This window comes from Stegastes partitus, unplaced genomic scaffold, assembly GCF_000690725.1.
Source record: "Stegastes partitus isolate 25-593 unplaced genomic scaffold, Stegastes_partitus-1.0.2 Scaffold670, whole genome shotgun sequence".
In the NCBI taxonomy this organism is placed as follows: Eukaryota; Metazoa; Chordata; class Actinopteri; family Pomacentridae; genus Stegastes; species Stegastes partitus.
The window spans coordinates 342,420-357,653 of record NW_007578401.1 but is presented as its reverse complement, the minus strand read 5'-3'; the positions used below and the strand labels follow the sequence as shown (position 1 = coordinate 357,653).

At 40.8% G+C, this 15,234-nt stretch overlaps 1 protein-coding gene across 1 annotated transcript in view; it reads right to left on the bottom strand.

The window, feature by feature from the left end:
- The window catches only part of LOC103363572 (YLP motif-containing protein 1), a 15,394-nt gene extending 9,221 nt beyond the window's left edge, over positions 1–6,173 (bottom strand). Inside the window, exons 1-5 of the mRNA XM_008290397.1 lie at positions 5,316–6,173; positions 3,009–3,218; positions 888–1,076; positions 272–786; positions 4–33 (exon numbers count right to left, since the gene is read on the bottom strand). Coding sequence (XP_008288619.1) covers positions 4–33; positions 272–786; positions 888–1,076; positions 3,009–3,218; positions 5,316–5,891 — 1,520 coding nt within the window. The 5' untranslated portion in view covers positions 5,892–6,173. The remainder of the gene's footprint in view (positions 1–3; positions 34–271; positions 787–887; positions 1,077–3,008; positions 3,219–5,315) is intronic.
- Between the last annotated feature and the right edge of the window lie 9,061 nt (positions 6,174–15,234).

Here is a 15,234-nt window from a genome sequence, read left to right as displayed (position 1 = left end):
TGCTGTGGTTGGTCAAATCTGGGGATGTTTGGCCTGTAACCAGGAGAACAATTGAAAAGGTAAAAACTTCATTACGCTCAGCATTTTTAAAACAATGAGTGATAGAGTAACAATCTGAAAGGATACACATTCATTGTAAAAATGAAATACTAAATGTAATGTTTACTACCATCTGAATTCAAATACTATGAGGTAATTTAACAAAACATTTTCTTTTGAATGGCCACCCTAAATGTATAATGTAAGAATATACAAAACAATTCCAACTGACCGTGGACCTCTAATGCTGTTGAAGCTTGGTGGCGGAACAATTGGGGGAACTGGGGGTCTGACTCCAGTGTCAGCAAGGCCACTTCCTCTCATAGTGGGTCCAGCAGGTGAATCTGGATGTGTCCCAAAGCCAGTGGGCTGTGAACCTTGAGGCTTTGGTCCACTAGCACCTGGGGACTGCTGCATACCTGGGTTAGCTGACTGCTGCTGCCTTTGCATATCTTGTCCAGGGAACTGGCCAAACTGTCCCATCATTCCACTGTTATACTGGCTTGAGGCGAATGGCACCATGGCAGTAAGAGTGGCCACCCTTTCTTGTAGGTGGGCGTTCGTGGCGTTCATCTGCTCCTGCCATTGTTTCCATTGGTGCTCATAGTCTTGCAATTGGTCTTTGTGGGGATAAGTCTGGAACTGCTCATACCATAAGACGAAGCAGCGATCCCAGTCTTGGAATAAAGGGGTGAACTGCTGCTGTTGCATTTCATAGTGCCTCAGCTGCATTTCAGCAGACATCGACTGCAACAAAGGACATTGAGAGATGATGCTAATATTCATTGTTTTGTTAAAATTACAATGATATTACATGCAAACTGAAAGCGTGTGGGCCATTTAACTACCTGTAGGTTTGAAGGTTGCTGGATCAGCTTTTGATATTGTTCCAAGATCTGCTGGAGCTTTTCGTGTTGTTGCATTAGAGCCTGGTATTGTAAGCCTGCTCTCTGCTGTTGCACCTGCTGCCACTGTGCTGCTGCAGCCTGTAACTGCTGGAGGCGGGCAGCTTCCTCTGGGTCTTTTGGGACTTCAGGCTATAAAGAGAAACAAGGCAATATTAGAGCAAAACATATCTTTGTAACTTACACAGAATATTTTTCAAATAACTCAGTGTAGTTTGTAAAGAAAAAGATGAACATATTTGGAGATGGAGGCACTACTAAGGGCACAAACAAGCATTCAACAAATAAGAAGAAGTCACTCTTTGAGAAGTCGCAATAATATATAAATGTTTTGGCAACACATGGGACAGCTGTTATTAATAGGGAGACACCTATTAATAAAAACACCACCACAATTACATTGGAAAAGACAGATGAATGTGCTTGACACTGTGCACAAGGAAAACTCACAGGATAATTAGGATAAAATGCGGGACGGGTGTTAGTTTTACCAGCACTACGACTCCTAATGATGCTGCTTATCGGTTCTTTTTGTTTATTTTTACCGGTGGAAAACAAAACAAACTGAGAATAGAATTACCATTACTTGAACTCATCTCTCTCACTCTTAAGTATTAATCAAAAAAAGCTGCAGGGCGTTTTCTTTAACTGTATTTTTACTCTGTAGTATAAATAGACTCACTTAAGAACACAGTACCTCTGCCACTGCCAAGATTGGGTTTGAGAACGTATGAGAAGCAAGAAAGAGTTTGTCTGCAGCCCCTTAATGACTCAATCTACACTCCTCTGAGCGCTGAGAACAGAACTGGATTTCTGAATGACACCTCAGAAGATGCTCTGACCATTTCAGATTTAATTCACAAACACACGGCTAGACAACAGGCTGGCTAACAGCTAATTTTAATCATTATTGTTTGTATAATTTAGTAAACTTTGTGTGAGTTGCTAGCATACATAACATACCTGGGGCAGCTATCGATGAACTACGGAGCTAAGCGGTTAGAAACTGGATCTTTCTCGACATACATCTTTGTATGTGTGATGCACTTTTACTAGGTTGATCATGCTTTTGCTATTTTGTGCAAAATAAAAAAACACCTTACAAGCATCGTCTGCATTGGCTCTGGTGAAGTGTGACAACATTTATTAATATTTAATTCTCTCCACCACTCTGTGAAATCTATTTTCTTAATGCTTCCTGTACCAGCAGCAGAACCGATAACATCAGAGCTTACTGAACCTGCAGCGTGGAAAAATTTACCAAGGAGGCATGTTGAATACCAGGTTTTGGTACCCAAGCCGAGATAAAACATCTAGGGACACGATAACAATGGGAGAACAGGTGGTGTGACTTACTGTGTCTGTAAATGTTGGTGACTTTCCTACATGTTCACTCTGTAAATTTATGCAAACAATATGAACAATATTTAGATCCAGCGACAATCTGGACAAACTGAATATGTTGTGTTCTTAAAGGCTGTTGAATCAAGCGCTGCTATTTTAAAATGCTTAATTTAAATGGACACAAGTAAACGGTTAAAACACAGGAGGTATTAACAATGTGTGTATTGTAATTGTTTCTTGAATCAGGTATAGCCGCGGTAATAGGCCAATAAATATTGGCAGATGTACCGAAATATCTGCAGCACCACAAAGTCTCAATTGATCTATACAGCAAACAGTCTTTTTTTTTTTTAAACACAAACCTACCATACAGCCTTTGAGTACACATAAGCTTTGAATATACAAAGAGAAAAGTGATATTACCCACAATGCAACTCACACACCAACAGTTTGGGTGGAGAATCTGGTATGTTATGATTGTAGCAGCTGATGTTGCTGCTGCTTGGATCTTTCTAACTTCCCGCCTGAAGATTTTTTTTTTTAATGCTCAGAAATGTGGTTTTTGGTCCCAACTAACGCGAACTAACAATTTAACAGATTCTGCACAGCTGGTGTAACAAAAAGTTTTGCTCAATCTTTTTGCAGATGTGACTTTAATGTGTGAAATCAATGTGTTCTTCCTTAGCATATACATCGCTCCAGCATTACAGAAATGCGTACCCGTCCTTCTTCAGGCGGTGGAGGGGGCACTGGGGGTTCCTCTTTCGGAGGGGGTGGAGGAGGTGCATTTTTCGGTGGATCTGACGGAAGGGGAGGAGGTACTGTTCGGCCTGCAGAACCATCGCCGTCTTTCTGATTCTGTTTGGCTTTCTCCTGCTTCAGTTTCTGTAGATTCTGAAGATGCTTTTTGTACCAAAGCTGCTGCTGCTCCTGGAACAAGCAATTACAAAATCCCTTGTTTTAGTCGTTTATATGATTTCTTTAACATGACTGATTAATGAAGCACAACACGACTCATGGCTTTTAAAAACTTGGGATGACAAATGCTGAAACGCGGTGGTTTGTATTGACAATTGTTTGCTCTCCCTTTCACAGTGACTGTTTACGACAACTCTGACTGGATTATGTTTTCAATCTTTGTGTTAAATTCTGAATTCTTTGAGCGGTAACTGAATACAAATGAATTTTAAAGAGAACTCAGTAAATAAACCTGCACTAATTTCACTTTTTTTTATTGTAAACTCAACCGAGGCTAAAATTAAAAGCTCTAGTTTGACAATATAACGACCACATCAGACATATACAATACCAGGTTACATGTGATTGAATTATATAACAAGCCTTATTTTTGATAAATATTCTATGACTTTGAGCTTAAGCTTAAAGAATTAACGTTGTATGATGAATTCAAAGACGTAACAAAGATTCACTGGGTGTTACCTGGACTGTCAGGGATCAACTCTAATAATGTGAAAGCGCTGAATATCTACTTTTTTTTTTTTTTTTGCATCCAACCAAAATTGCATCAAGTTTTTTCTCCGATCTGAAAAGACCGGGAATTTCCCATTGATGATTTTTACATTTAATTCATAGGAAAATAGTAATTTTCCACTATCATTGAAGGCGGTCTTGATTTTTGTCTGAAGCATGTGTAATTAGAATCCTGCTTGTTCCAGCTTGCTTTAGCTTAACAACTGCTTATTGAAGACGCGAGGCTGGCATTAGTATGAGCCTCAGACACCTAAACTGAACCTGAATTTTCACAGGTTTATGCCGTGGTGTTTACCGAATAATTTAAAAGTCATGGTACTGCAGCAAATGTACCTGTGTGTGGACGAAAAATCCAAATCTATCCAACAGGGTAATCAGATTCTTGAAAACAACAGCACATAGGGGTAAGTACGGTAAATGAGCAAGGGCTGTTTTGAACATTTGTTTTCCAGTTTGAAGAAAAAGATGCAGAAGTCGGTGCATAAACTGAAGCTTGGTAATCAAGGTTGGCTCAGGAATTATTCTCGAAACGTTTGTAAGCGACCATCTCAAATCCTTCAGTTGAAACCCGACTGGTGATGTTTAAAGAAAGAACAACAGTGATGTGGAAGCTTTTGCATGAGAGAGGTGCTAAAATTCCAAATGAGAGAAATGTTTACTGGACATCATGCAGGCTAGAGGTTATTATTAATAAATATCCACATAGAGGGGATGAATAATTATGCTTATGAGGGTTTTGGAAACGTTTTAGAGTATTTAAGTTAAATTTTTAACAGTAGCATCGACAACATGTTCTCATCAATCAATGTGAAAGAAAAAGACGACAGCGAGGGGGACGATCAATTAAAGTAAAAAGACAGAAAACTATGAACACTGGAAATTGTTTTTACTCTTCCCCACACAGCTAAACCTTTATGTATGATGTGCAACCAAACCAAATACTGTTTCAAGTGAAGGACATTAGTGGCGCTTCCACGCACCTAAAACTCTGTTTTTTAGTGTGTTTCCCAGTACAAGTAACTTGTCATTATGTCCTACCAGTATGGTTTTCTTGGGAAAAATAGGAAAGACCGTAGCTCTAGTTTATATGTTTTCATTCATTCTTATCAACAGCTCTAGAAAACAATTTTATATTCAAATTGGGGTAGTTCTGAACATAAACAGTTTAATACTCCACAGAGCGTATTATTCACTCTCACACCCTTTGGTGAATTGAATATTATTATATATATTATTTTCTTTCCAAAACAGGTGTTTCTCCACTTTTACACCTGTCATGCTCCCCACGGTGATTGTGCACAAGACTACTGTAGTATTTATAGAAGAATAACACATCCACATACAGAGCAGACTCACTTAATAGTAAAAGCTGGAAAGGTTTCATCAAATAACACTAAAAGAAAGCACAGTATGTTTATGTACTTGTAGAAGTTGTTTGAGTTTAATCAGTGATGGCTGCAGGTAGAACAAGAACTGCGGTTCTGTTGCTCAACATTTCTAAAGTGATGTGAGAGGACCAAAACAAACAGACATTACCTGTAAAGGTAAGGACTTCTCGTCCTCTGACGTGGATGACTCGTTCTTGATGGCCTCTTTAGGTTTGGCAGCGCCGTTATTCTCAGGAGGCTTTGCTGACTGGGGCTCTGGAGGAGGAGGAACAGATTTAGGCTCGGCGGAGTGCGGCTGTGGTGGAGGCGGAGGAGGCTGCTGGTGTAGCCCCGGTTTGGGAGCAGGAGGGACTCCACCGGGCTGCGTCTCGTCCTGTTTGTAGTACGACTGAGGACCTGCGCCGCCGTCGAACTGCCCTGATCCCTCTGAATGCCACGATGACCCCGAGAACCCACCTGGGTGTCCGCCGCCGTACGGAGCAGCATTGTTGCCGTGATGTAACACCGACTGGAGCTGCTTCTGGTGCAGCATCTGCAGCTGCTGCATCTGCTGGAGGTGCTGCTCCTGCAGGCTGGAGAACAGCGAGCCGCCGGACGCAGCCTCGAAACTGCCGAACCCGGCAGCAGGCTGCCCGCTGTTACCGGCAGCCGGCTGCTTCCGGGGCCCAGGCCCTCCATAGTTCTGCGACTGAGGTCCGCTGTAGTTTCCCCAGGAGGGGTACATGGCTAAAAACAAAGAGGTGCTCGGCCTTCCTGGTCACATACAGCCGACCGGGGCCGGAGCGGCTAACAAAGCTAACAGCTAACCTGCGCTTAATAAAAACAACAACTACATTTTCATTCCGTCAGTGGGCAACGTTGAATAAAGCTGCAGGTACCACAGAGTTGTATTTGTCCGTTAGAAGAAAATGTTGACGTGTATCCTTGTGGAAATGTGCTACACAACGTTGAAACACTTCGCTCAGTGAATGGATGATGGAGGACCACCGCGCAGCGCTGACGGCGGAAACACGTCACACGTCAGGTGACCAGCACATCCGGTGGCGCGCACACCTTGTTTGTTTGTTAGTTGTTTGTTTGGTTTTTGTTGTGACCATAGACTGTATAAGAAAGCATAAGCAACTTGAAGTCTGTTCTACAAAAAAACAAAACAAAAAAAACAATAAACAACAACAACAACAACAAAACCCACAGTGAGCTGGATGATCACTTTGGTCTGTGAGCAGATAAGGAGCCACCTTGGCGGTCTGATCCCCCTCAACAGCTCCAAACAACAAGAACATGTACAGTCGTCCTCAAATGTATTCATCCCCTTCCATTAATGAAAAGGCAAAATTCACAATAGTCACTCAAATAACTAGAAACTGAAAAAAAAGAAATAAGAAATGAAAATCTGCTAAATTATAATTTAGTGAAATAAGACATTGCTTTTGAATTGTGGTGGAAAAGAGTAATAATGTGGAAGGTCTCCACCATTGTACCAATGAACATGTCCAAAAGGAAATAGCTCATAACCAGAGATGAAGTAAAGAAGCATCCACTCGTTGTAGTTCTGCACAGGCTGAAAAGAATACACAAGAGATGACATGTGATTGTATTTTTTAATGTGTGTGTGAGGAATAAAATATCAAAGACAGATGCTGTCTCTCATACACTTATTATTTCTCTGCACAATCACGTGTGTGTGCTAAAACATAACCTCCTTGGTGCACATATTGTTAAATGCTCATTGTCCTTTTTCCATGTCTTTTACTGATTAATTGCGAAACACTATATTTGCACCATGTTGTGGTCAGATGGACCTACCACGACCTACTGACCTTTTTTGGTATTACTATAATCTGTAGTCTGAGTTTGTGAAGGCAGATATCTTAATATCAGCTAGATTGGACCCCCACCTCCACCCAAAAGCAAAAAAAAATCAGGCTCAGGATTATTTTTCACTTTAAGCCCTGAAGTAAATATACTTAATTACTTCCTACAGCTGAATGCACGAATGCATATAATTATGAATTTACATCACACAAACCAGGACTACAAATAAAACAGAGCAATGTGTTAGATCACAGTCAGAGGGGGGTTCTGGCTGCTTGTTTCTGCAGCTGCGCAGTTGTGTGGTTTTACCACAAGAGGGAGACATTTACAAGCACATTTCTAGTCAATGGGGAACGTTGACAGCCAAAAAAATAAAATTAAAAAAGCCAAAAAGCTTCATATAAACAAACAAATGCATAATAATAATAATAATAATAATAATAATAATAATAATAATAATAATAATAATATTAAATTAATTTCCTAGTCACAGGAGTACTCAGTCATTTTATGGACAGGGAAATTGTCAGTATTTGTCAAATGAAATCATTTAACATAACTTAAATTAACATCAAGAATATCTTATATTTGTATTTTACAATAATTTCATATGAAAGAATATTATACAGCAAATAAATAGCAAAAAACGATATCAAAATAATCTGATTTATAGACTGTATTCATTTATTTCTGATGATGATGATGATGATGATGATGATGGTGGTGGTAGGCCTACTGGATGTGTCTTCATGGAGTCTACACTTGGTTTTCTTAGACTCTGCAACCAACTGTGTGAGTTCAGGCTGCGGGTGAAGATTTTGTGTATCGCCAAAAAAAAGCGTCTGGGACTGGAGGCAACGCGGCGGGAGGTAAAAGACCAGTGACTTTAGGTTGCCCTTGAGGTCTGATACACATAAGAGTGTTTTTTTCTTAAGATCACCAGTAAATCTGTATTAATTTTGACCAGAACCACTTAAAAAGAATCGTTAAAGCGGATTAATCAAGCTGGTCCTGTTTAATGTCTCCCGTTAATTAGTTTGTCAGCAGTGTTTTAATATCGCCTAATGACTTCATATTTCACTGATGACATTCAAGGGGTGTTAAAAGAGGGGAAATGGCCCATTCAGGATTCAGTTCTTTCGCTTAAGACGCCCTCAATGAATAAGACAAGGTCACGGAGGCCTAGTCTTTAGGGAGAGATACATTATCAGGGGATGGGGGTGGGAGAAATCCCATAGAGGAAGCTCTCTCCCCTCTAAAACAGCATGACGGGCACAATGTGATACAGTTCTGTCTTAGAACAATACATTGCACAGGGAATTCATGATACAGCTTAGGGCAGCCACACTGTATAGGATAGCAGGATAGCCCCACAGTGTACAATAATACTGACACTGGGGACTAATGCCTGGTGCTTTTTGGATGGGAGGAGCGAGACTGATTGTTTCACTGTTTTTTATGGTGTGTTAATAACAACTGCAACAGTTTAAGTGTTTATTAAGCATTAAGATAAAACACATATGAGAGGAAAACAACCGTCCAATATGAGAAGTTAGACCTTTTCCATCTTCATCAGCACTTTCTGAAGCTTTCCAAACAAGAACAAAGAAATCAGAAATCGTAAAGTTGTAGCTCTCAGTATTGAGGACACGGCATTTTCTCTGTGATGAAAATCCTATGTTAAACAAAATGCTCAATGGAGGCTAATGGATCCCGAACAAGTCCATGCACTGCTTCCAAAATGCTTTGTTTGACAAATCAATTTTCCCATAACCCGGTGAGGAGAAAAGTGATGTGGATTGATCGCCCCCACTGACTTTGTTTCCAGAATATTGTTTGATGGCTGGATAGATTAATTGGTATGACATTTGAAAGCCTTCTCTTGACTGTCAGCATCCAGGCCTCCGTACGCCAATCGAACCTCGGACTAATTGTTTCCTCTATAATACCTCAATTCACAAATTAGAGACGGTGCCTCTATAAACTATTCCCAATGTAAGACCCCCGCACAGCTCCACGCTGCTCAATCAGACGTGGGTTTGAATAGGGGTGATGCTGCGCTGATAAGATAGAGTGCATTAAAGGGCATCACCCGAACTGCTGCGCCAGCACATCTTCCTCTCGGCACAGTACATCTGAAATATACAAATCAGATCCCGGCAGCTGCTCCAGTAAACAGGCTCTGGACTCATCAATCTATAGCAGTTCATAGGATGTGAATCTTTGTTAGGAACCTAATTTGAATTAGGACTATTACAGCGAGGAAGGCAAAGGGAAAACCGTCTAAATCAGTGACCTTGAAAGCGTCGGTTATGTGGACGTGCAGGGCTCAGATTTGCTCTGTAAATGTATTTTAATGTTCTTGCATGTGACGAGAAGTCTCAGATCCTCTTTATGATAAGGCTGCGTCATAGGAGACAGGTCGGTTTGTCACAGCAGAAAAACTAAAGGTGTAAACACAAAAAATCAAACGGTGATGGTCGAATTCCATTTAGCTGCTTCACTGACACAATCTGCTGGTGTGCATGAATGGAACTGAGCCTTTGTTAACGTCTAGATGTTTTGTTTACAGTGTGGAAAGCGTCGCGATGAGGATGCACACCGTGATGAAGGCCATCACACACGTCAACCACTTTAAAGTTGGAGTCAAACGTGTGGAGTATAAAATAGTGTTTTTTGGGATTGGTTTGGTACTGACTTCTCTATAAATAAAACAATCAATTATGTTCCAACATATTGAAGTTAAAGCAGTAATCTAAGCATTTGTATTAAATGAACACCCACCAAGATGTTTGAAATGAATCGTTTAAGTTTAATTTCTTGTATATTATGCAGTGTATTGTCCTTAGTTGGCTCAATAAACAGAGGAGAATATTAACAACTTCATCCAGAACCAAAGCTTGTGCTTCCTCTCTGGCTGTCTGTAGTAAAGAAAATGAGGCAGTTCTCCAATAACTAAAGATAGCCTCTTCAGCCATAGTCTCTGATACTGAAGCCAGATCACTTGGGAGTAAAAAACAAACATGGAGACAAAACTAAAAGCATCAATGGTTTGTTATTTTTCTATATAAAAAGGAACAAATTTCTCTAAATCAAACCCGACCATAGTCGGCGGCGGTATCTGCCCTCCACGTTTCATCACCATTTATTTATCATTCACAATGACTAATTGCCTGACTTGACTTCAATTTTGTGGGCCGGGCTCGGCACACAGCGAGCTGCTCAGACGCCCTCCTCCCTTCAGTCCTCCCTATCACCCCAACACACCCACTTGCCTTTGAAAAACTGTAATTGAATGAGTTTATGTCGTCAAATTGATTAATCATATTAATTTGTACTTATTAGTGGGATGGTTGAAAGCGATGACAATTAGATTAATGAAATTAGTTAATTCTTCCTACCCACGCCATACTCCCAACTATAACGAACCCCCAAAAAGAAAAAAAAAAAAAAAACGCATAGAAAAGGGAGACTGTTATGACAAAATTGGCAATCAAGATTCGGCTGCTAATTGAATGTCTGCTTTTATTAATGATGAGGTTTATAAAAAGACCTTGAGAAAGGAATATTAATTGATTAATCAAAGTGCACCAAATTAAGCGGGGAGTATACAAAGCAGAGGGCTGAACGCTTCCCCTCATGTTTGATTGTGTCTTTCACAGGATGAAAACATTTTACCTGTTTGAGAACCAACAAACTGACATCTGAGTCTACAGCAGCTGGTTTGTTTTTTTGTGTGAAATCTTTGTGAGAAAAGTTTCGGCTTTGTTAATATGTGCTTAATACACAGATGATTCTCTTTTAGGATGTTTGCTTAAAGTGGGTGTTTTAAACATGTGACTTGCTATTTTGAAATGAGCACAGTTATGCCAGCTGCAGATTACACTCTGGAGAAAAGAGCCTTTGCTTGTCAGTGACGTGTTGAGATGATGAAGAGGCTGCGTTGTAGTAAAACGTTGGCTCTCCAGACTTTACAGTAAAGCCTTGGAAGTTGCCTGATCACAGACCGGTCCTGCAGGGAGCCACGTGTCCCAGCAGGGCCGCGGCCATACATTCATCATGCCTGTTTGCCCGTAGTGGAAAAACAAAATATATGTAAATATAAGTAAACGGGGTGCGAGATCTCCCAGGCCGATAGAGCGCTTTGAATTTCATTATGCAACAAGCTGTCCGGCCGTTATAAACGAGGCCCGCGAAAAAGAAGTGATTGCTCGGTATGATAAAGATGAAATGTAATAGTTTACGCCACCATGAATCTGATTGTAACGTCCACACTATTAGAAAGGCTGATAAGAGCATTTATGACTATTTGCTTTGTGTCATAAAGGGAAGTGGGCTGTTTGATTAATACGAGCAGCTGGCCGGCTCCAGGTTCAGCACATTCTGACGCCGCGTATAACTTACAGAGGTGGTAATGGGCCGGTTTATATACTAAAAATGTGATCTATCACACATGTGCGATAAGCAGAATTATGACTAACACATTCTGCATTTCCCGAGTGTTACGTTTTGATATGCACGCTGTGTAAATGTGGGGGTGAGTAATGCTTTTGTTTTCACCAAAGAAATATTCACTGGGGTGACAAGATGCTATCTGCTAATGCGGTTTATACAAAAGTGTAAAATTGGTTGGTTTTCTCATTCCAAAAAAACATATAAATCTTGCTCAGATTTATGCCGCAGGAATGGATTATACCAAGACTTCACCCGTTCAATCAATGTATCAGCTCAGCATGTTTTTCTTAACATGCATTTTTATTTTTTTTACACACACCAGGAGACTTGCCGGCGAAAGGAGCCAGTTAAAGGGGAACTCTGTTGGATTTACGTAAGGGGTGTTAAACATGAAGGTGCACGACAACAAAACATTATAAAAGAAATTATAAAGCAATGTTATATATTGCAGTGTATGGGGAAAAAAAACTATCCTAAAGTTAATGTGGCTTCGCTGGCAGCTGCCGTAAGTCTTATTATTTGCCTGAAGCGATTTCCATTTGGGTGAGTGTTGGTTCGGGTTGAAGGCAACAACTTTGGAAATTAAAAATGTAGCTCACTCCTCATGACGGATCGAGGTTACATCAGCTGCTGCAACACACCCGGATCTCTGACAGAGCTGCTGCTGCTGCTGCTGGTTGACTTACATTGTGGGGAATGTAGATGCCAGTTTTCACTTAAGAAGAATGTGTAGAATCTATAGAAACGGCTGCATCTCTATTTCTGCTGCACTGACTGTGATGCTTTTCATAAAACTGCGTCTTGTAGTCAGCGATAAAAAAAAAGGGATTTAAACTTCAAATCTGGAGAAAATAAGCAAGAAAACTGTACTTAAAATAACAGCTGCAGCAATTTTGGAGAGTTATGCACACATATAATCACATATAATAACTCCCAACACAGTCAGTGGGAGATGATGATGATGATGATGATGATGATGAGTTTGTTCTGCTGCACCTTCTCCTCATGTCAAAATGTCAGCAAGTATGAAAGTTATTATTCAACCAAAAAGCCTGTTATTGTTTGTAACTGAGGTCCAGCTCTGGCTCATTCGGGCCTGTTACATGTTCTGACGTCTAACTGAGAAACTTTATAAATAATCACACACGACGCCCATTAAAACGACTGCAAAGAGGAGCGTTAGTCAAAAGAGCTGATGCCTGACGTATGGTAATTCAAGTCCTCAAATATGCAGTGAAATGTTTTATTTATAATAAATCACCTTTGAAAGTGCATCCAGGACTTATTTGGGGAATTCCAACCTGATGCATAACATGACTGTGTAAAATGGAAGCAGCTAATTTTGCTTCCATGAGGAACTGTGTGCACATATGACAGAGTCTATTAAAAGCATGTGGTCAGAAAATGACCTGATTCCCCTTCATTAACCCATCAGAGCCCTGAATATGTGTTTTAACAGGAACAGACAATTTATTATTCTGTGTACAGAGTCACAAGTTACATCAACAGTAGAAGACCGATTATATTATAGTAGCTCAGTTCAATTCTAGTCACTTCAATTCAATTCAGTTCCCCCAGTTCTGCATGCTATTAAACACGTGGCTCGTACGAGGTCAAAAATAGAAATTCCCATCAAAATTTTAAGCTCAAAACACAAAGACGCTTCACTTAAAATGACATAAAACTAAGAAAAACACCAACAATGAGAAGCTTGAACTGAGAACCATTTGGTGTTTTTGCTTCACAGACGACTCACAGGATTAAACGATCATCAAAACAGCTGCTCGTTACTTATTTTGCCAAATAACTTATTGATGAATCTGTGAAAGCGTCCCTTATGTTTAGGATGACCAGGAGGAACCTGAGCTCCGTCCACTGTGAACTCAACAAGGTGAAGCTTCACACCACCGGACATCCACAGGACGCCCTTATTGGATGTCCATTTGCCGATATCTGCCTGCACCTCTGGAGCCCTCGTGGCCCTCGGCTGAATCATTCAAACAGTAAAATATCTAAGAATCGACCATCATCTTTGGAGCCAAACTCTGCACATTTTCACGATGCTCCGGTGACGCGATCCAAAAACCTGTCCAGAATATACTGACGGACGCCGCTGCTGGACTTGATCTAATGCTGCCGCTCCAGTCAGAGGCCATCAGTGGTCAGAGCTTCCTCTTCGGCAGGATCTATCGTCTCTATTTACACAGTCCATCCTCTTTAAACTGCGTTATTGATCTTGGCCTAGGTCATGGAGGTTTGGCATGAAGGTAGGGTGGAGGGGTTGCAAAAGGGGGAGTGAGGACAGAGAGAAGGAAGAGAATAAGGACGCAGAGGAAGGAGCTTCCCCTGGGCGCCTCCAGTGCCAGCTTCCTCTTATTTAGCATTTGACCCTGCTCTTGGCTTTACTGCTCAATGCAGCAGCCTTATTGTCAGCATATAGTCGATGGCTGCCAATATTTTGAGCGAACACTCGTCACTGCTCTTCAGCAAAAAGCTCAGAAATACTGTAAACAAACAGACCTGATCTACGCGAGGTCAAAGGTCTGAGGGATTATTTTTGTGTCAGTCCTTTTCTCGACTGTCAACAGGTCAATATCTGATACCAAACAGCAATCTTTATCGTCAGTTCCTGCCTTCCACAGCGTGCCAGATGTCCCGTACCTCCACACTCGCTGCTCAGCTGTGGGCTTTTTTTTTTTTTTTTTCTCACGGTGGCCTGTTGCTGTTGTTTTTTTACTCTTCAGTCCATTAGCAACACCGCTGCCATGAGCGGGGGCCGATAAACCATCTGGCCAGGCTCCCGAAACAGATAGCAGCCTCTTAATGGAGTGAAAAAGTAAAAGCAATTAATGTCACATTAGCACATCACTAATAAGGCCTGCCCTCCAGTATGCTGCAGTGAGAATAATTGGTGGGTTCAGACTGAGATGCGACTCTGCTGGAGCTGACACCGAGTCCTGAACAAGGTCTTATTGGGAAGAATTAATTTCTGCAAACAAATAAGCCACTTTCAGGTCAGCTGCTCAGGATGCAGCGTCGATATCCAGTGCTTTATGTGACACATAATCGCTGTGTAGAGCTTCTTTTGTCGTATTAAACAAGAACAGATCGAGCTCTTGTGTTGGTTATTTGCTGTGTGGCAGCAGCGCTCTGCCATATGGAACATGAGTCTGTCCTGAAATTTAGTTCCAGTTAAAATGCCAAGATCCAAGCCCTCGTGTTTTATGTTGGGCAGCAATCCAGCAAGCAGGGAACGTTCCCACAACATTGTCTACCAGAATCTATAAAATCTTATCAGGTTTTATAAGAAATATTTCAATATAATATTTTTAAAAAAAGATGTTTTAGGATATTTATCATTTCTAATAACGTCCTTATGAGGTTGAACGGAAACTAAGACACAACATTTTAATGTTCAGATGATGTTTGGAAAACGTCGTCAGATTAAAAGATCTAACGTTACAAAGATGTTTTCAAGATGTTTCTCGTGGCCTCATTCCTGCGACGTGACATGAGAACAAAGGCAGAACACTTTGCCTGCAACATTATAGGGATGTTTCTGTCAGAACGTTCTTCCATAAAACATTCCCACAATGTTACGTGATCACAAAGGAAGGACGCTCAACATCTAGCAAACGGTTTAAGAACATTGTCCTTAAGAAGAACGTTCTGGGAACTGAAATAAAACTTCCCGCCAAAAATATTTCGAAAAAAAAAAAGAAAAGTGAAAAAAGTGAGAATGAACAGAAGCTCGTGTTCGTTCCTCGGTTACAAACGAGGCACCTTTGGCTGCTGCG